This window comes from Molossus molossus, unplaced genomic scaffold, assembly GCF_014108415.1.
Source record: "Molossus molossus isolate mMolMol1 unplaced genomic scaffold, mMolMol1.p scaffold_m16_p_1, whole genome shotgun sequence".
Taxonomy (NCBI): Eukaryota; Metazoa; Chordata; class Mammalia; order Chiroptera; family Molossidae; genus Molossus; species Molossus molossus.
In genome coordinates this window covers 51,944,522-51,965,663 of record NW_023425344.1, presented here as the reverse complement: position 1 = coordinate 51,965,663, position 21,142 = coordinate 51,944,522, and the positions used below count along the sequence as shown (strand labels likewise).

General features: G+C 37.5%; 1 protein-coding gene across 1 annotated transcript in view; it reads left to right on the top strand.

Moving 5' to 3' along the window:
- The window catches only part of GC (GC vitamin D binding protein), a 40,716-nt gene extending 23,799 nt beyond the window's left edge, over nt 1-16,917 (top strand). The window contains exons 7-12 of the mRNA XM_036254901.1: nt 1,224-1,353; nt 2,454-2,656; nt 3,865-3,994; nt 4,082-4,179; nt 6,553-6,685; nt 16,876-16,917. Of these exons, the coding sequence (XP_036110794.1) occupies nt 1,224-1,353; nt 2,454-2,656; nt 3,865-3,994; nt 4,082-4,179; nt 6,553-6,685; nt 16,876-16,917 (736 nt within the window). The remainder of the gene's footprint in view (nt 1-1,223; nt 1,354-2,453; nt 2,657-3,864; nt 3,995-4,081; nt 4,180-6,552; nt 6,686-16,875) is intronic.
- The last annotated feature ends 4,225 nt before the right edge of the window (nt 16,918-21,142 follow it).

Genomic DNA, 21,142 nt, shown 5'->3' with positions numbered 1-21,142 from the left:
TATGGAGTACCTAAATTAGTCAAAATCATAAAAACAGAAAGTAAAAACATGGTTGCCAAGGAAGGGGTCTGGAATCAGTATTGAATGGATATAGAGTTTCAGTTTTACAAGACACAAAAAGTTATAACAATGTGAACTTACTTAACATTACTGAACTGTACACTTAAAAACGATTAAGATGGTAAACTCAGTGGCATGTGCTCTTTACCACATAAAGAATGTTTATTTAGCCAGGCTGGTGTGGCTCAGTACTTGAGCATTGACCTATGCACCAAGAGGTCACCGGTTCAATTTCTGGTGAGGGCACATGCCCAGGTTGTGGGCCCGATCCCCAGTGAAGGACATGCAGGAGGCGGCCAATCAATGTTCTCTCTCATCGATTTTTCTAGCTCTCCCTCTCCCTTCCTCTCTTTCTAAAAATCGATAAAGAAAAAAAAATGTTTAATGATATAAAACATATTCCTGATACATTGAGTGAAAGGATAAATTTATCAATAGTATAGCATAGTCCCTCAGAAAATACTTAATATCCTGCAAACCTTATAAAATACTTAAGGGTTTCACGCCAAAACATCAACATGTATTAACTCTTTGGTTTAGGGCTAAAGATCTTCATTACTTACTTTATTTGTACTGTAGTTTATCAGTGAATTAATAAAAACATTTAAGAAGACTGTTCGAGGCTCCCAAAACACCACATTGGCCTTATGAATAAAGAGAAGTTAGTGCTTTTTTTATTGCCATTTTATTGGGGGTTTTTTTAATCCTCACCCAAGGATATGATATGTTTTCATTGATTTTAGAGACAGAGGAAGGAAGAGAGAGAAACATCAATGTGAAAGAGAACATCAGTTGATTGCTTCCCATATGCACCCGAATCAACTGGGATTGAACCCACAAACTTTTGGTATATAGGAAGCCGTTCCAACCAACTGAGACACCCCACCAGGGCTTTATTGCCATTTTAAAGGCATCCTTCAACTATGTAGATCTGGTCAAAAGAGAAACTGCATGTCAATACTGAAAATTTAGAAGGACTCATTGGGAATGACTGTTGAGTAGTAGCTTCAACACATAGGATCCCTTGCAGAGCAGATGTGCTCCATGCAGCTGTTGCAGAAAAAGAGTTGAAACTATATTATTTCTCTAGTGTGTGTGTTCATAATGAAACCAAAGAAACTGTGATTTGGAGTAAGATAACAAATTCTTTTTTAACTGTTTAGTCATCTAATAAAATTAGCCCAAAAAGCACCTACGGCTGATCTGGAGAATGTTTTGCCACTAGCTGAGGATGTTACTGCCATCCTCTCCAAGTGCTGTGAGTCTACCTCTGAAGACTGCATGGCCAAGGAGGTAAGGGAATCCCCACCATCAGCATCATGACCATCACCATCATCATCATCACCATCACTGTCACCATCTTGTGCCACACACTAAGTGGCAAGCACTCATCTAAGCTGCTTTTTACATGCATCATCTCAATGATCCTCACACGTACCCTATGAAACAAATACCTTAATTCTACTTTAAAGATGAGGAAACTGAATATTATCAAGCATCAATATTTAAAGTCACACAACTAGTAAGTAGCAAAGTTCACACATAAAGACAAGATTATCTGATTCCCAAGAATTTAGTGCACCTGCAGAGCCCAGTACAGTATCCACTGGCTATACATGGTAATTTAAGTTTATAATTAAACTAATAAAATCTAAACTTCAGTTCTTCAGTTACACTAGCCCCATTTCAAATGCTCATTAGTGTTAGACAGTACAGATACAGATAATTTTCATCACCACAAAGTTACACAATCTGTAACCATTATACTATTAGAAATCATAATTGACCTTATTATACCTGTCATAATTTGATGGTCTTTTCAGTTTTTCCACCATTTTTATTTACACAATACTTTCAAGTAGGTACAAATTTGAACAGTTGCTTTAGAGAAATGTCACTCTCCATGTCTGTTGCCCTCTTTAGGAACAATAATATTGTGCTGCCTGGTCTCTTTCCATTAAGAATACATGTCTGTGTTAATAGGTGTTTTTCTATACCTGACTTGTAATGGCTAGTATGTCTCTATCTATATCTATCTATCTATCTATCTAAATTACATTGATCTCCTAGATATACCTTATTTTATTTAACCAGTCCCTATTATTGATTTTAGGTGTTTCAGTTTTTGTATTTTAAGTAATGCTGTCCTTAAGAGACTTATAGCTAAATCTTCTCTTCATATGGAGAAATTATTAGAAGTCAAATTGTATACATTTTAAGGCTTTTAGTACATAATGACAGTATAAAATTTATACCAATTTACTTTCTAGGAGCATTCCCACTGACTTTTTTATACACCATGCCAGGGCTAGTAAGCCTATATAAACCTTCCTTATTTTCAAGTGGACCTACAAGAAAACTAACGATGCATAAAATCACAATTGCTTTTGTAGCTGCCTGAACACACAGTAAAAATCTGTGACAACTTATCCACAAAGAATGATAAGTTTAAGGATTGTTGTCAAGAAAAAACCCCCATGGACATTTTTATGTGTGCTTACTTCACACCAGCTGCTCAGTCACCAGGGCTGCCAGAAGTTGAGCTGCCCACAAGTAAAGATGTGTGTGGCAAAGGAAACACCAAAGCCACGGACAGGTAAGTAGAGCTGATCTGATTAGTTTCTTGACAGTACTGATATTCACTAGCATGAAGTGACAAAGAAGCTAGATGGGGAAGAAATGGTAAACTCTTACCTGGCTTCACTAAGAAAAGAATTAAGACAAAGACACCATGAATTGCATACACTATGAATAGTATACAGTCGGCCCTTGTTTATCGCGGTTAATCAGTTCCAGACTCTACTGCGATAACTAATTTGCCGAGCAGTAGGATTCTTTATTTATACACTGTGGTCCCTCCCAATTCGCGCTTTGACTTTCACGGCTTCACTCTATCGTGGTTTTTTTCAAATATAGCATAGCGAAAGTCGAAGCGTGAACTGGCGAGGGACGACTATATGCATATTCATGGCATAAATTAATTTCACAAGTAGGGTGAATTTACAGGTTAGGAAATCATTTATCAACATCAGAGAGCAGAATTTAGACGGCTCTGAAACCATATTTGTCTAAATGCTCACTGTTTTTATAAATACATAGATAACAATAGGATAAGATAATCAAAAAATGTATGCAAATCTATTTCCACAGAAGAGCCATTTAAAGTACCTACTTGAGCCCTGGCTGGTTTGGCCCAGCGGTTAGAGCATCAGACTGCGGTCCTGAGAGACCCGGGTTTGGTTCCCGCTCAGGGCGCGTACCTCGGTTGTGGTTTGTCCCTGGCCCTGGTTGGTCGTGCGGGTGGCAGCCACTCAATGTGGCCCTTTCACATCGATGTTTCTCTCTCTCTCTCTCTCTCTCTCTCTCTCTCTCTCTCTCTCTCTCTCTGTTCCTCTCTCTCCCTCCCACTCTACCCGAACAAAAAATGAAAAAATGTCCTCGAGTGAGATAAAAGTAAATAAATAAATAAATAAAGTACCTACTTGATGCTTTATATAGAATTGTGTTATAGCTACACAAAGGACGTATGCATTAGAAGTACATATCTATATATAATTCAGTATTAACTAGTCACAATAATTTCAAATCATCCATTAATAACTTCTATTTCAATGAGAATATTGTTTTTAATCCTAAACCTCTCCATCTGGATTCAGTTTTAGCTAAAATCTTTTATTTTTAATTAAGATACAGAAATCAGGTGCTCTGCCTTTGTTATAGACATCAAATTTCAAAACGTGACACATATCCACAAGTGCACCCCTGGATGTTAAAGAACCTTATCTTCTTTTCCTCTCATGCCAGGTATATATTTGAACTAAGTAGGAGGACCCATGTTCCAGAAGTATTTCTCAGTAAAATACTTGATCCAACCCTGAAAAGCCTTAAAGAATGCTGTGATTCTGAAGATCCTACTGCCTGTTTTCATGCGAAGGTACAATTCGCTAGGTTGCTTCATCAACAACGCCTCCCAGAATAGTGTCAAGATAAATAGTTGTATGTGATTATTATTTTCTTACAGGTCCCTCAACTGAAGAAGGAGCTCTCTTCGTTCATCGACAAGGGACATGAACTATGTGCAGATTATTCAGAAAACACATTTACTGAGTACAAGAAAAAGTAAGGGACCAGTTCCAGCTCTGTCCTCCAAAGTTGTCAGTATTCGCTTGCCATTGTGCTTTGAAAGCACAGTTGAAGACAAGATGGGCTACATGAGCAGTAAAAAGAGGAGGTTCAATTAAAAGAGTTTTAAAAAGTAGAATCTATTATCTGCGTAAGAAACAGTTATTTTCTGGGAGGAGAAAGTTATGTATATCAGGTTAGAACACAGCCCAAAAATATATAAATTACAAGATCTGTAGTGACTTGATTAAGAAAACAAAATTAGTCTGTAGTTTACCAATGTTTTTGCCCTAAATTAATTGGTAGATGTTGCTATGTGTAATTAAGAAACTATAAAATGGCTGGAAAATGTTATACAATTTAAGAGCATATTGGCTGACAAGAGGACATAAACTTTCAATTAAATATGCAAGTTCTATAAATTATAAATACAAATGTTAACTGATCATCCATAATGCTGTACAATAGTCCTTTTTCTCGATTAAGAGATGGCATATTTTTACAAATGGGTGTTAACGTTAAAATAAGGAGCCATAATAATGAAAGTCTCTTCACTGGGTTCCTGTAAAATGTCTCTGTTGAGAAGACCATGTTATTCTCAGTTTCATTAAGTAGATTTCTTAGATCTATTTCAAATAATCTTGAACAACACAGGCCTCAAGTAAGCACAAATAAACCTCCACCAAAAGACCTTCCTAAAGAATTCCCAAAGTTGGACACCTCCTTCAATGACCCCATGGAATCAACCTGAGCAAAGTTGTAAAAGAAAATGAAAAACCGTGAAAGCCTTAGGTTCAAAATTGTTTAACAGTTGCCAGAAAATTATACAATTAATAGAATAGGATGAAGGTAGCATAGAACAACGTTAAACACACAATGAAAGATTAAGTCCTTTTTCAATAGTTTTGAACTCTAGGTTTGCCTAGGGAAATTGACTGATAATTTATATAATCTGTATTGCAGATGAACAAGTAGTAGAATTGTCATTTAAGGTTATAAAATTAGAGAAGAATGAGGCTGTTCAGTCTGATTATTTGAAACCCCACCCCCTGCTTTTCTCTCCCATCCTCTGCGTGCCTTCTGGTCTCACTTGCCTCTCCTTCCAGCTGGAACCGACTCGTTTCAATAATACTTTTAGGAGCAAACTAGTCCCCCTGACGCACTTATCCCTTCCCAGCATCCACCTTGCCAGCCCCAACTCTAGATAAATTTGGGTCTCTTCCATTTCCCACTGTCTATTACTGGGCTGGCAAGTATTTTTAGAGAAAGTCATAAAACCAGGCTGAGCTGTCCACCATGAGGGTAGAGAGTCACCAAGACCGAAGACAGTTCAAACTGGGAAAGAATCGAGAGAAGTCAAGTCCTAGCACCACCTTGACAATGAGATGGAGAGCTGGTTAATAGTGGAGTTAAAAACAAGAGCCAAAGGTCTCTGACCTTGTTTCAGCATTTCCCAGCAGAGTTGAGTAGGCAAACAGAGGAAAATTGTACAAAATCTGAGAGGAAAAAAGCATTGCAGTGGCATGAATTTCTAATAGGGAAATATCCTTTAAGGCGCTTGAAACTTAGAACTAGAGAGATGATAAAAGGTTAAAGAAACTAGAGGAGGAAGTTATCCAAGTTGGTATAATTAAGCAGATGAAAGGGGAAAGGCTGGAATTCAAATTCAGCAGCAATTTGTGTGTTTACTTTCATGATCTTAAAAGAGATGCAGATTTCACATTCTAACCTCAAATCAAGTCACTAAAAATAGTTCCCCAGATAAATATATAATTTTCTTGAGAAGGGCAAGCATTTCTATTTTCATTGTTTATTGTATCAGATGTGAAATGGCTATGTTTTCCACTAGAAATGTTTATAGAATACATCTAGTAAAACCTTACCAAAAAATGGTCTTAGAAAATAGCCCAAGTGTCCATCTGTAGATGAGTGGATAAAAAAGCTGTGGTACATGTACACAATGGAGTACTATGCAGCTGTAGGAAGAAAATCTCTTACCCTTTGAGATGACATGGAGGGACCTGGAGAGCATTATGATAAATAAAATAAGCCAATCAGAGAAAGACAAATACCACATGATCTCACTTATTTGTGGAATATAATGAACAAAATAAGCGGACAAACAAAACAGATCCAGAGCCATTGAAGTAGGGATCAGACTGACAAACCTGAGGGAGGGAGGGGGGATGAGGGGGGCAGGAGAGAAACCAAAGACAGTGTATGCATATGTGCATAACCCATGGACACAGAGAAGTGAGGTGAGGGGATGGGAGCAGGGGGAGGGTGTCAATGGGGGGAGGGTGTCTATAATACTTACAACAATAAAGATAAAAAATAAAATAATAAAACTTCTTTAAAATCGTCTTTCAGACTGGCAGAGCGCCTGAGAGCGGCACTGCCGGACGCCCCGGAATCGGAGCTGGAGGAGCTGGTGGACAAGCGCTCCGACTTCGCCTCCAAGTGCTGTTCCGTCAACTCCCCTCCCCTCTACTGTGACTCCGAGGTAAGAAGATTCCATCATCCATCACCACCCCACAGTATTTTAAAGACTCCTGCACTCAGATGCACTCATTTCTTTTTGTTATTGAAATGCCATTATGTCTTTTCCTGGTGCTAAGATAACTTTGATTTCTTTACAATGAAAGTTTAAAAAAAGGAAGACTATATTCATGTTATGCTCATTTAAAAGCAAATCAAGACTTAGGAAATGTTACACTTTTAAAGAAAAAGAATGTGAATACAGGCAGCAAAAGACAGTGCAGTGTTTTTCAAACTGTAGGTTATAACCTATTCACAACCTTTTTAAAAGAAAGAAGAGAAAAGAAGAAGACAGTAGAAATATTAGTACATCTAACAGAGTGTGGTTAAATAGTTCAAGCAAATTTTATTTCATATATATGTATATGCATATGTATGTATATAGGTAGCAGTAGGTAGACTGATTTTAAAAAGATGCTTTTAGGGAAAAAAGTATTTAATTTAATTTTTAAATTGAATTTATTGGGGTGACACTGGTTAATAAGATCACATAGGTTTCAAGTGTACATTTCTATGGTACATGAGGGACCCTGTATATTGCTTTGTATGCCCACCACTCAGTCAAATCATCTTCCATCACCATATAGTTGATTCCCTTTACCCTTTAATTTTGTTTTAATGTTACACCAGAAAAAGAAATGCAACTTAATTTCTAAAGGTCACACAAATATTTCTTTACTGTAAGAGTTATTTTTGCCCTGGCCATTTGGCTCAGCCATTAGAGCATTGGCCCTCAAATCAAAGAGTTGGAGCTTCATTCCAGCCAAAGGCTTATACCTCAGTCGTGGTTCATACCGCAGCCCTGGTCGGGATTGTGCGGGAGGCAACTATTCGTTGTGTCTCCCTCTCCCTCTCCCCCTCCCTCCCACTCTTCCTCTCTCCCTGACGCTCTATCTGAAGATAAATGAAAAAAGATTCTCTGGTAAGGATTAAAAAAAAAAAAGTTATTTTCTAAAAATTAAAAAATTATATTAATATTAAAATGTTGGAGTCATTTTTTATTACATGTTTTTCTTTTAGATACTACCAATTGGTTTCCAACTCTGAAAGATAAAGAAATTTGAATGCATATATTTTAGTTTCCCTCCCCACTACTAATTTGTTAGTTCTTGGGTTCATCTTTCTCTAAATATGATTTCCACCCCCTTTTGCCCCCTAAATACCTCCCATTCCTGTCTCCTTCCTCCCCATATCCTCTCTCCATTTCTCTTTCTCCTTTAAATGTAGTTGCATAGTTGCCAGATCATTGCTTTTTTACCCTGTGAAGTTCCAGCCAGACCTTTTGTTTTCTCTAATAGTGGGTGAATTACTGTACCCCTTTCACCTCATCTGAGCTAATTATTTTTTTCCTATAAAACTAATGTGAGGCTCCACTTGGGATTCTATCTTTATGTAGACTGAATGTGAAGGAAGGGAGGTGAGCTCCGTTCCGGCTGTGTGGATCCATGGTTAGCAGACCTGATCTGTGCTGTCTCTAACATGTTGTTACATGTCTTACCCTAGGATTTCCTCCACCAAGTCAGTTTCTATCCTGTTCCACCGGGACATCTTTGATAGCTTTTCCCATATACATTCAGCCCATTTGTTCACATCATCCATTTGGCCTGTAACTCTCCAGTAGTCAATTCAATTGTTTAGAAGAGTCAAAAGATAAGTACTTTATTTCACTATACTGCTATCTTGGAGATATTGGTGGCAATTCCACGAATGCTGTGGTCTTACCCATTCCATTTCTGGAGTATAGATCCAAGGGGGAGACCAACTTGATGCCATATCAAAGTGTGTCCTTTGTCTACTGCTTTCTGAAGGTCATGATGTTAAATTGCATCCTTCCCCTACTCTGGTGGCTGAGAGTTTTTGAGTGGGTTTTATTATTGCTTGCCATGCATTAGAGAAGAAGCATTTTTATTTTTTATACATTTTTACTCATTTTTTTGCACATAAAATAATTTACCTGTCATGTAAAAGCAAATACCACTTAGGCTAATGATTTAATGCCAATTAGAAGCTTTCACTATACATTAAAGAATGTTTCCCCCCAAGAAGTCATATGAATTTTTATTCATTTATTAAAATGTGAAAGCAGTGAAGCCTGGTTTTACTTTATTGTTCTATTATTTTTTAATTCTTTTTCTCTATTTACTGTTCTATTTAGAGCACATTGAAAATATCCAGGAACCTAATTTTTAACATCACAAAAGTTTAACTGTGGGAAGAAGACTATTAAGATCATCCAGTATAATTTTTCACTCAGGAATTCCTTCCAGAAATGATTCAGCCTCCATTTCAGTACTTACACTCAATTTTCTCCTAAAGGTGGCCCATTTTACTGGCAGACAGCTTCACTTATGAGAATATTATTCTACAAATAAGCCATTATATTCTCCCTTATAATTTCTGGTTTTCTTAATCACTCAGAAAAAGTGTATTCCCTGTTCTCAACAGCAGCGTTTTTATACTTGAAGTGATATTTTAAAAATTAGGCTGTGTAAAGTATTTTTTAAAGGCTTGCGCTTTGCATACCAGTTCTCTTAATATTTCAGTGAGGTTTGGTTTTGTTTTTCACTGAACAGTGTCTAACAGTCTTAATCAGTTTGACAAATTGAGCTACATCATCTTATTTTTCTTTCTACTTTTAGAGATTGTGATTTTTCTTCTAATTTCTCTATGTATTCTCTAGTTCCAAACTTAATTGCTAATCTTGTTTGTAACAATTTATAAAGTCAGAATGCCAGATGAAATGAGTAAAATAGAATACATGCCCCTTCTTTAAATTCAGCTGAGAAATATATATTTAACTTTTATTAAAATTCAAACCATGCGCTGGCTGGTTTGGCTCAGCAGTTAGAACGTTGGCCTGCAGTCCAGAGAGACCTGGGTTCGGTTCCTGCTAAGGACATGTACCCCTGTTGCAGTTTGTCCCCAGCCCTGGTTGGGGTTGTGTGGGATGTGAAATGTCTCTCTCACATCAATGTTTCTCTCTTTCTCTTCCTTCCTCTCCCCATCTTGCTAAAAAAAAAAAATTTTTAACCAAATTTCTAAACAAACAAAAATCCTGAAAGAGCCCTGGTCAGTTTGGCACAGCAGTTAGAGCATCAGTCATCAGACCAAAGGGTTCGATACCTGGTCAAGGCATATTCCTGGGTTGTAGGTTCATCCCTGGCCCTGGTCTGGTCCTGTGTGAGGCAACCATTTCATGTGTCTCTCTCACATGGATGGATGTCTCTCTCCCTCTCTCCCTTCCACTCTATCTGAAAAAAGAAAAATCAATGAAAAAATATCCTCAGATGAGGATTAACAACAACAACAAAAACTGAAAGCTAGAGTGTTGGGATGTTTTAGTCATCATAGACATTAAAACATTTAGCATTAAACAATTAAATTGAGCAGTTCCTTCCTTTTCTGCCAGTTTGCTTTTGATACTGTAACAGGTAAATTTAGGTTGCCTTATCCCAGAAAAACAAAATCGTCTTACCAGCAGAAGTTGCTCTGAGGGACTAATTCAGTTATTGTAAAAAGGGAGGAAACTCTAAATGTATTTTTTTTACATTTTGTCAAATATATCACTTTTGTGACTCTTCCCCAGGCCTTGTTATCTCTGTCTAAATACAGTTTCCTTTTCTGACATCACACAAGACAAACAGCTTTATGCACAAAATGCATGCTTCCTTCCTCCAAGCCCTGCGCTTTTGTTTCTTTGAGTTGCCTTTCAGTGTATTTTTTTTTCTATTTTTTTTTCCTTTATTGATTTGAGAGAGAGAGAGGAAGGGAAAGGGAGAGAGAGACAGAAATATCGATGAGAGAGAACATCGATTGCCCACCTCCTGCATGCCCCACACTGGGGATCGGGCTCACAACCTGGGCATGCGCTCTGACCGGGAATTGAACCGGCGACCTCTTGGTGCATGGCTCGATGCTCAACCGCTCAGCCACAGTGTATTTTTCATTATAACATATTGCCATTTAAAAACTATTTTCAACTGCAATGATGAGAAGGCAACTTTTTAACTTTCTATTTTCTTGCTTGATTAACCAGCAAATGAATGGCAGTGGTGTGGCCGAGTAGCCAATCTCAGTAATTGCTAGAGAAGAGGGAGATGAATGGAGTTGAGACACTTGTGCATGTTGGGTTACTTAGAGCACCCAGAGATTAGACCCTCCAGTGTTTCTATCAACCTTGTTTGCTTGTCTTTCTCCATTGATCTGATAGCTAGGTAGGCAAGATCACCTCTGCTTCCTGTCTTCATGTTGGGGCAAAATCTGGTAAAACAGCATTTGCTTTAAAATTCTCAATCCTTAGTATGAAGGTTTGGCTCACTTATCCTATAACATTCAGATTATAATTTATCATTAAATCTCCTTGTCCTATATTTGATTGACAAATTTTTTCCTTAAAAGTAAAGCCCATTGCCCTGGCTGGTTTGGCTTAGCGGTTAGAGGGTTGGCCCAAGGACCAAGGAGTTGCTGGTTTGATTCTGATCAAGGGCATGTACCTCAGTTGCATTTCGGCCTCTGGCCCTGGTCTGGGTCTTGTGGGAGGCAACCAGTGGATGTGTCTCTCTCACGTTGATGTTTCTCTCTCCCTCTCTCTCTCTCCCCACCCCTCTCCTTCCTCCCTCCCTTTCTCCCACTCTATCTGACAATAAATGGAAAAAAGTATCCTTGGGTGAAGATTTAAAAAAAAAAAAAGTAAAGCCCATTCACTCCAGGACATACCCAGGGATCTATCTCTATCTGCCACTCTAGACCTGGCATTGTCACTTGGAGTGGCAAAGTGAACCATACATGTGTTTCTTATGTGATAATCTAGCCTTACCCTCACCCTGATCTTGAAACAACCAAGAAACAGAGCAGCCAGTGTAATCTTCTGTTGGCATCATCATGGCACTCGTTATTATGCCACTGAGGTCCACTGACTGCAGAAAATGTACTGCTGCACAATTAGACTTGGAATTATTTTTTTCCCTCCTCGCTATCATTCAGGCAGGGCATCCCCAGTGCACTCTTCTGAGAAGTCATCACCATGATTCTTCCACTGAGATGTCCCAAAGGATGCCAGTGGGCATCAACTGCGATGCCCCTAAGTATTCAGAAAGCCACTGTTAACATGCTGGAGTTGATCACTAAAATCTTGACAACATAGAGACAAATGTAAATAGCCAAGTGGACACTGGGCAAAGAGGAGATTGACTGTCTTCTCCTCTCTCATCCCCTCCTACCTCTCCCTCTCTCTTCCTCTCTCGTATTTCAGGAAAACTGGCATATCTACTAGAGTTTCTCTCTCTCGGTAGAACTAGATTTTGTGATACTCAGTGTCATAGCTAGCATTTATTAAGTCAATGCTATTTGTTAAGCAGAATATTGACCGCCTTGTATGTAAGTGTTTATAGAATAATCTAAAACAATTCTAAATATTAGGTAGCATTTTAATTCCCCTTTTACAGAAGGGTTGAATGAGACATACGAGACTACATGATGTTAGGAAAATGATATTTGTTTCACACAAGTCTGTCATTCTCCATGTCATTGTCAGACCTTGGCTCTAATTTAACAAATAACAAAAGCAAAACATTCATATCCAAAAACTATTAACTATTGATTGAAAGTCCAAAATTATTCTTAAAATAGCAAAAAGGACACCAGGTCAGTAGTATCATTGGATTCCATTATCATTTCTATCTTTTATCCTTCTATGATTATTTGCTTTTTATTCTGTGTCATAAGGTGTGTCTTCTAGCCACACCTAACTTTCTATGTTTTCCAGAGATTTTTTTCATGTTCTTCTTCACTTTAAATGACATTACTTTTCCCCCAACTGTTCTCATCCACAAATATGCCTTTAATCTCCAGATCTCTACCTCCAGTCAGGATCTCTCCCCATAGTACCAAGTTGTTAATTCAAATAATTAATGACTCTATTGTTCCACAAGAAATTCAAACTCAATATGCCCCAAATAGTCCCCTTAAAACCTCCTCTGGCATTGCCTAAATTTATTACTATCATTACCATTCATTCATTCATTATCCAAGATAAAAATAGTGATCCTTAATTTCTCCTTTTTTCATATACATCCAAACATATTCCAAATCCTATCAATCCTCAATATTTCTCAATCTCCTCCTTCTGAGCTCTTCTACATCATTGATACTTAAATTTAGGCAATCGTTTTTTAAATGTTTTTTATTTCTTAGAGACAAAGGAAAGAGAGAGAGAGAAACATCGATGTGAGAAACTGCCATGAGCTGCCTCCTGCACTACCCCCACTGGGGATCAAGCCTGTAACCCGGGCACGTGCCCTGACCAGGAATCAAACCAGGACCTCTCAGTCCATGGGATGATGCTCAATCCACTGAGCCACACCCGCCAAGCACATTTAGGCAATTTTTTTACCTGGATTGCATCCTCCCAACTGGTCACTCATCTCCAGTTTCCCACAATGCCTCACACCCAATCCCTTCTCTATACTGATGTCAGAATAACCTTTGTAAAGCACAAAATGGTTCATATGTTCCTCTAATTGCTCTACAGTGCTTCTAAATTGGGGTCCAATTTTTTTTTTTAATCAAGAGAGTTTGAACCCTCGTTTCCCTCTCCAGCCTTGAGGAGCACTGCTCTTTATTCTTCCTGCTTGGGTTCCCCCATACTGCTTGCTGTTTTCAATACATTAAACTTGCTCTAACCCTAAGGCTTTTGCACATGAAGACTCACCCTGGCTTGCCCCATCTTCATTCTCTAACCTGGCTATCTTTCACCCAGATTCAGGATTCAATTTAGACCTCTCCTCTGGGAATCCTTGCCTGGCACTGAAGCTCTCTGTTGCCCCTTAACACTCTGTGTACTCTCAATAATCAGCACTTGTTTTTTCCTTGTCTGGTTTTCAGAGAACACTACATTTTTCAAGGGCAGGATAGTAAAGCTAAATGACTATGAAGGATGACCAATAAAAAGTTCAATATAAAACCACATTTTAACAAGAATCCTTTTCTCTAATCAAGGTTCCAATTTTGTTTATCTTCATGATCTAGTAGTCTACAAATAAAATGATTCATGAATAATTAAATAACTCTTTTTTTCATTTCAGCATTGATGCTGAAATGAAAAATAACCTGTAGTCCTGATGCATGTGTAAGTATTGTTTATACTTAGGTAAGTATTGTTTTTAAAGGCAGCAAAAAACAACAACAAAAAACAAAAAAACAACCCATCTCTACAATTTATTTAAAAAATCATAGAATAAATCATTTGAAAGTCTTCTTCCCATTAATACTATTATCTATTCAAATTCATTATACAGATGAGAATATGAAGTACCTGGAAAAGTTAAGGAGCTTACACAGGCATCAACTTCTGGCACACTTAGGACTAGAATCTGGGTCAGCAGCCTGGTGCTATATCCATCATTACCTCACGTCTAAGATAATGACTTCACGGAGATCTTTTCAGAGATTTTGATGCATTCAGTAGAAAAAAATATATATGTGTTTAAAGACAGAGTCCATCATGTCTTAAAAGTAGCACAGTTGTGTTCTTAGGAAGGAAGAAGCGTTCTTCAAATTAAAGCAATACTATTGAAATATTATCACTTGCTTCTTTCAGATATTACATTTTGACCCATTTAAAAATGCCTACAGATATTTAAAAGTATCTGGAGATACTAAGTGTGTAAAGTAGTTTAGACAGAATTCCATACCTTACATTGAAAATGACCTCAACTTTGCATATTTCAACAAAAATATTTCCTTTCCAGATTTAATCATATTCATTTAAAAGATATTGCAAAGATATTACTTCTGAGACTTAAAAAAATTATAAAAGTAATGGCTTGGGTTTATCTCAGATCTTAAATGGGCTGAGGCTTTTCAGTGATGTAAAATTTTTATTTTGATTTACTGAAACTTTCTCCAAAATGATACAGAAGCAAAAACTATTGACTAATGAAATTAAATCATTCATTCATATTCAGGTTTTCAACTCTCAACTATTCAAATGATCTGAAACAGTACAAAAAGGAAATTAACACTCTGAGAGGCAGTATAACGGGGGTGGTCAAGGAAACTCATTTTTGGAATTACCCAATCTGGATTAGAATCCCCACTCCAACTGTCTGTCTTTGTGAATTTGAGCAAGTTATTTAAATTTCCTAAAGCTTGGAAATATCTGCCTGTCAGCATTGTTGTAATGATTGAAGTGATGTATACAAAATGCCTAGCAAACAGTAGCAGTAATACTAGCAACGTTGTTCTCCCTGTGGCTGCTGCTTCTTTGATTCTGCTCTTATTGTAACAGGTGAGCTCCCCAGTGGCAGAAACGGCACATGTTGTTTCTTGTGAAGCAATTCCTAAAACTATTTATAGGGAAGCTAAAGCCCAGGTTTCTATTTGACAAATATACACAATAAGTTCTTTAAAAAAAAAAAAAAGTTACATAAAATTTTCTGGACACAGAATTTCTCTCCAGACCACTAGTCAGAAAGACCAGAAGCTAAAAAATACAATCCACATATAGAAGGAGGTTCGTTTGCTGCATTCTGCCACTGTAAGCCCTCTGTATGCATCCCACTCTCGGGAGAAAACTGTGGCTTGTATGAACTCTATAACCTCACCCAATTCTAGGAGAAAAGCTTCTCCTCGGCTTCTACAACTACTAAACCAACCCTGGCTGGCCAGGTATTTTTTTTCAATGAAAGCCGGCCCCTCCTCAGGGACTCACACGCTTGTAGAAGCCCAAGCCTCTGCTGCCCGTGTTCCCGGACACCTCCACTTCCCATCTTCCAGTCAACAGCTTCATGCTATTTCATTCTTAGCTAAAGTCTTAGTATAAGCCTGAGTCGTCATCCTGACAGTTACTGGTCCTCTTATTTTTTTCAAGCCCCCAAATTGATTGTGGCCACATTTGCAGGCCCACTGGACAGAGAATCACGATCTCTTAATAAGGCCCACAAAGCCAGTTATCTTTTTTTCCCCCTGCAGCTCTAGAAACAATTAGTGTTCCCCCGGTTGCCAATGAATAAAGAAGTTGGCTTTCCCTGGAGAACCAGGTTGAATGGAAAATACTTTAAATGTCAGAATCACACTCAGCACAGCCAGGTGCTTAAACTGTGGGTGAAACCTCACTCTGAAGCATAAACTCATTGAGAACAATGAAAGATGGAGTTACTTGCACTCTGCAAATAGAAGTATGATGTAACTCTGCTCTACTGTCTTAGAAAAGGGGAAAATCAAGGGGAAAATACATGTACCTCATTACAAAGTAGATGATTTGATAACAACTCCCATTCTGTGTTTTACTAAAATACACACTGAATATTATCTCAATCCCATGACTGGGAGGGGGGAGGGGCTGCTCATGTGCCATTGGTCACTGCTTTTTTTGCTCTGACAGTGAGTATTCACTCTCATAAAGCAGTAAGTTATGCACATCATTTTTTTTTTAAGTATATAATGAACCTAAGCATTAGTGATGGTTTTATGTGCATGTTTTGGGAATTTCCTACACTTTTCAAAATGTAATGTAATTTTTTTCTATCACCATTTATCCCCCCATACCCTCTTCCACCTCCACCCACACACACTCCCTGGAATCACCACACTGTTGCTGGTGTCCATGAGTTCTTTTCTTTTTTTTTCTTTTTTTTGCTCAACCCCTCCATGGTCATCCCCGACACCCCTCCACCAAAGCTGTCTGCCTGCTTTCTATGAGCCTGTCTCTATTTTGCTTGTTCAGTTAGTTCATTAAATTCCACTTATGAGCGAAATCATATGATACTTTTCTTTCTCTGACTGGCTTATTTCACTTAGCATAATGCTCTCCAGGTCTCTCCATACTGTCACAAAGGGTAACATTTTCTTCCTTTTTACGACTGAGTAGTATTCCATTGTATATATGTACCACAGCTGTTTTATTTACTCATCTACTATTGGACACTTAGGCTGCTTCCAAATCTTGACTAATGTAAATAACACTGCAATGAACATAGGGGTAGATATATTCTTTCTGATTGGTGTTTCTGGACTCATTAGGTGGGCCATGGTAGATATATGGTCATGGTAGACAGGTTTTTCTTTAAACATAAAATAACTTGACTGTTGAGCAGTGTTATGAATGTTGCCCACTAGCTCTGTTTTTTTTAACATTTATTTCCATTATTTTCATAGACTAGCGTTGAAACCATCCTGGAGATACCATCTGAGACCTAACCTCGGCCAAACCAGAGGTCCTGGGGAGACAGCTAGGTACTCCCTGATTTTTATCAGCTACAATATCTTTGTACAATGATAAATATGATGATTGCTATCAAAATAAATTGAAATATAGTGCAAACCATAAATGCTTCTGAGGATTATGTTACAATGTTGACCTTCAGCATTGCTCTGTGTTTCACGAAGATACTGCAGTTAGACAGTATCTCACATGCCCCTGCTTTCTTCGAGATCTCTGTTGTCTCTCTCCAAAAGATTCACAACTTTAAGAATCCACTTTACAGTTCTCAGCCCACTAAGCTCAATACCTTGATTGCTTTTCAGACTTAGGTACTATTAAGGAAAAGTTGGCCAGCCTTCCACCATAAATAGCCTAAGATAGCTCACTTCTAAACACAAAACAAAACAAAAAAGCTCCTGAGACTACCTTCTTGCTCCCAGCTGCAAATTGTATGGCATTAATAAAGTTTTGCTAAAAATGATTCCTAAGAGCAATTTATTGAGTCATAGTTCTACAATCATCTTGATTTCAGCACGATTTAATTAACTATTATATATACATGTATACACACTATAAATTATATTCTATGAACTTTTTTTGCCCAGAGAAAATGAAGGTGTTCTAACAACATATTTGAAAGAAAGATCATATTTTCAGAATAAATGCCTCTCTGAAACCAATACAAGCCAAGGAAAACATAATTATTTATAGTTAATTGCCTCAAGAAACTTGAGGTCATCTAATGGTAGATGTAGAGTTATATGTAGAGATGAAACATATGTTTTAGCAAATATAACTGGAGTCACATTAACCAAAGTCATCCCTGGTCACTCCTCAAGATTCTAAGTCTCAGTAGGGAGCAGTTCATGAACAAAGCCAAGGCCAGGCACCCAAGATATAAGCTGCAGGACCTGAGAAATGCCTACTCCTTGCAACTTCTATAGAAGGTATAGTCCTGCCTCCCACAAAGATTTCAAAATGGGAAATTAACCTCAAACATAGAGTTCATCAGACCGTGAAGTAACAAAAGCAACAAATTATCCACTCCATATTTAGGCAGCATTTTTTTTTTTTTTTCAATTTTTATCGATTTATTTTTGTTACAGATGTTTCTCCTTTTCCCTCCATAGACACCCTCCTCCCCATCCTGCCCCCACCCCTACTGCCCCCAAATTGTTGTCTATGTCCATTGGTTACACGTACAAGCATGTAGTTCTTTGGTTCATCTCATCTATCCCCCCAACCCCTCTTCTCTGAGGTCTGTCAGTCTGAACCCTACTTTTTTCTATGTCTCCGGGTCTGTTTTATTCATCAGCTTATTTTGTTCATTATATTCCACAAATAAAAGAGATCATGTGGTATCTGTCTTTCTCTAACTGGCTTATTTCGCTTAGCATAATACTCTCCAGTTCCCTCCATGTCATCTCAAAGGATAAGAGATCTTTCTTTCTTACAGCTACATAGTACTCCATTGTGTATATGTACCACAGCTTTTTTATCCACTCATCTACTGTTGGATACTTGGGCTGCTCCAGATCTTAGCAATTGTAAATAGTGCTGCTATGAACATAGGGGTACATATATTCTTTCTGACCGGTGTTTCAGGCTTCTTAGGATATGTTCCTAGAAGTGGGATCACTGGGTCAAATGGCAGATCAATTTTTAATTTTTTGAGGAAACACCATATTGTTTTCCATAGTGGCTGCACCAGTCTGCATTCCCACCAGCAGTGTACAAGAGTCCCCTTTTCTCCAGGCCCTCGCCAGCACTTGTTATTTGATGATTTGTTGATGGCAGCCATTCTGACAGGTGTGAGGTGATACCTCATTGTTGTTTTAATTTGCATCTTTCTGATGATTAGTAACTTTGAGCATTTTTTCATACGTCTCTTGGCCATTTGTATGTCCTTTTCAGAGAGGTATCTATTTAGGTCCTCTGCTCATTTTTTAATTAGGTTCTTTGTCTTCATTTTGCTGAGTTGTATGAGCACTCTATATATATATTGGAAATTAACCCCTTATCTGATATATCATTGGCAATTATGCTCTCCCATACAGTGGGTTCTCTTTCCATTTTGATGTTGTTTCTTTTGCTGTGCAGAAGACTTTTAGTTTTATGTAGTCCCATGTGTTCATTTTTTCCTTTGTTTCTCTTGCCTTTGGCATTGTATCACTGAAAATTCTGCTGTGTATGATGTCTAAAATTTTGCTGCCTACATTTTCTTCTAGGATTTTTTGAATTCACACGTCACATTCAAGTCTTCTATCCATTTTGAGTTTATTCTTGTGTATGGTGTAGGTTGGTGGTCTAGCTTCATAATTTTGCATGTAGCTGTCCAATTTTCCCAACACCATTTATTGAAGAGGCTGTCTTTACTCCACTTTATGCTCTTGCCACCTTTGTCAAATATTAATTGAGCATAATGTCTTGGGTCCATTTCTGGGTTTTCTGTTCTGTTCCATTGATCAATATGCCTGTTCTTGTGCCAGTACCAGGCTATTTTGATTACAGTGACTTTGTAGTATGATCTGTTATCCGGTATTGTGCTCTCTCCTACTTTGTTCTTCTTTTTCAAGATTGCTGTGGCTATTCAGGGTCTTTTATGGTCCCATGTAAACTTTTGAAGTATTTATTCTAGTTCTGTGAAGTATGTCATTGGTATTTTTATGGGGATTGTATTGAATTTATAGATTGCTTTGGGTAGTATGGACATTTTAACAATGTTAATTCTTCCAATCCATAAACAAGGTATGTGCTTCCACTTCTTCATATCTTCCTCTATTTCTTTTTCCAATGTCCTGCAGTTTTCTGCAAATAGGTCCTTTACTTCTTTGGTTAAGTTTATTCCTAAGTATCTTAATTTTTTGCCACAATGGTAAATGGGATTTTTTTTTTTTTTTAGTTTCTCTTTCCGTGAATTAATTATTGGTGTCTAAGAATGTCATCGATTTCTTGATGTTAATTTTGTATCCTGCTACCTTGCCAAATTTGTTTATTAAATCTAGTAGATTCTTTATGGAGTCTTTAGAATTTTCTATGTACAATATCATGTTATCTTCAAATGACAGTTTCACTTCCTCTTTTCCAATTTGGACATCTTTTATTTTTTCTTAATGTCTAATTTCTGTGGCTAAGACTTTCAGTACTGTGTTAAATTAGAGTGGTGAAAGTGGGCATCCTTGTCTTGTTCCTGTTCTTAAGGGAAATGTTTTTAGTTTTTGCCCATTGAGTATGATGTTGGCTGTAGGTTTTTCATATATGGCCTTTATTATATTGAAATATGATCCCTTTATTCCCACATTGCTGAGCGTTTTTATCAGAAATGGGTGCTGGATTTTGTCGAATGCTTTTTCAGCGTCTATTGATAAGATCATATGGTTTTATCTGTTATTTTGTTTATGTGGTATATCACATTTATTGATTTGTGAGTTTTGAACCAGCCTTGCATCCCTCTATGAATCCCACTTGGTCATAGTGAATAATTTTTTAAATGTGTTGCTGGATCCGATTTGCTAATACTTTGTTGATGATTTTGGCATCTATGTTCATCAGGGATATTGGCCTGTGGTTGTCTTTCTTTATAGTGTCTTTATCTGGTTTTGGAATTAGATTTATGCTGACCTCATAAAGCAAGTTTGGAAGTCTTCCTTATTCTTGAATTTCTTGGAATAATTTGAGGATAATGGATATTAGTTCTTCTTTGAAGAATTGGTAAAACTCCCCCGTGAAGCCATCCAGGCTTGGGCTTTTGTTTGTTGGGAGAGTCTTAATTATATCTTCAATTTCCTTGTTGTTATTGGTCTGTTCAAGTTTTCTATCTCTTACCGGTTCAGGTTTGGGAGACTATGTGTTTCTAGAAAATTTTCCATTTTGCTTAGATTGGCCAATATGTCATTGTATTTGTTCATAGTATTTGTTAACAATCCTGTGTATTTCTGTGGTATCAGTTGTTATTTCTTCTCTTTCATTTCTGATTTTGTTTATTTGGGTCCTCTCTCTTTATTTCTTGGTGAGTCCTGTAAGGGTCCATCAATCTTGTTTATCTTTTCAAAGAACCAGCTCTTTGTTTCATTGATCTTTTGAATTGTTTTTTTGGTCTCTATGTTGTTTATTTCTGCTCTGATCTTTACTAGTTTTTCCCTTCTACTTGCTCTGGGGTTTTCTTTTTGTTTGCTTTCTAGTTTTTTAAGTTGTGAGGTTAGATAGTCAATTAGACATTTT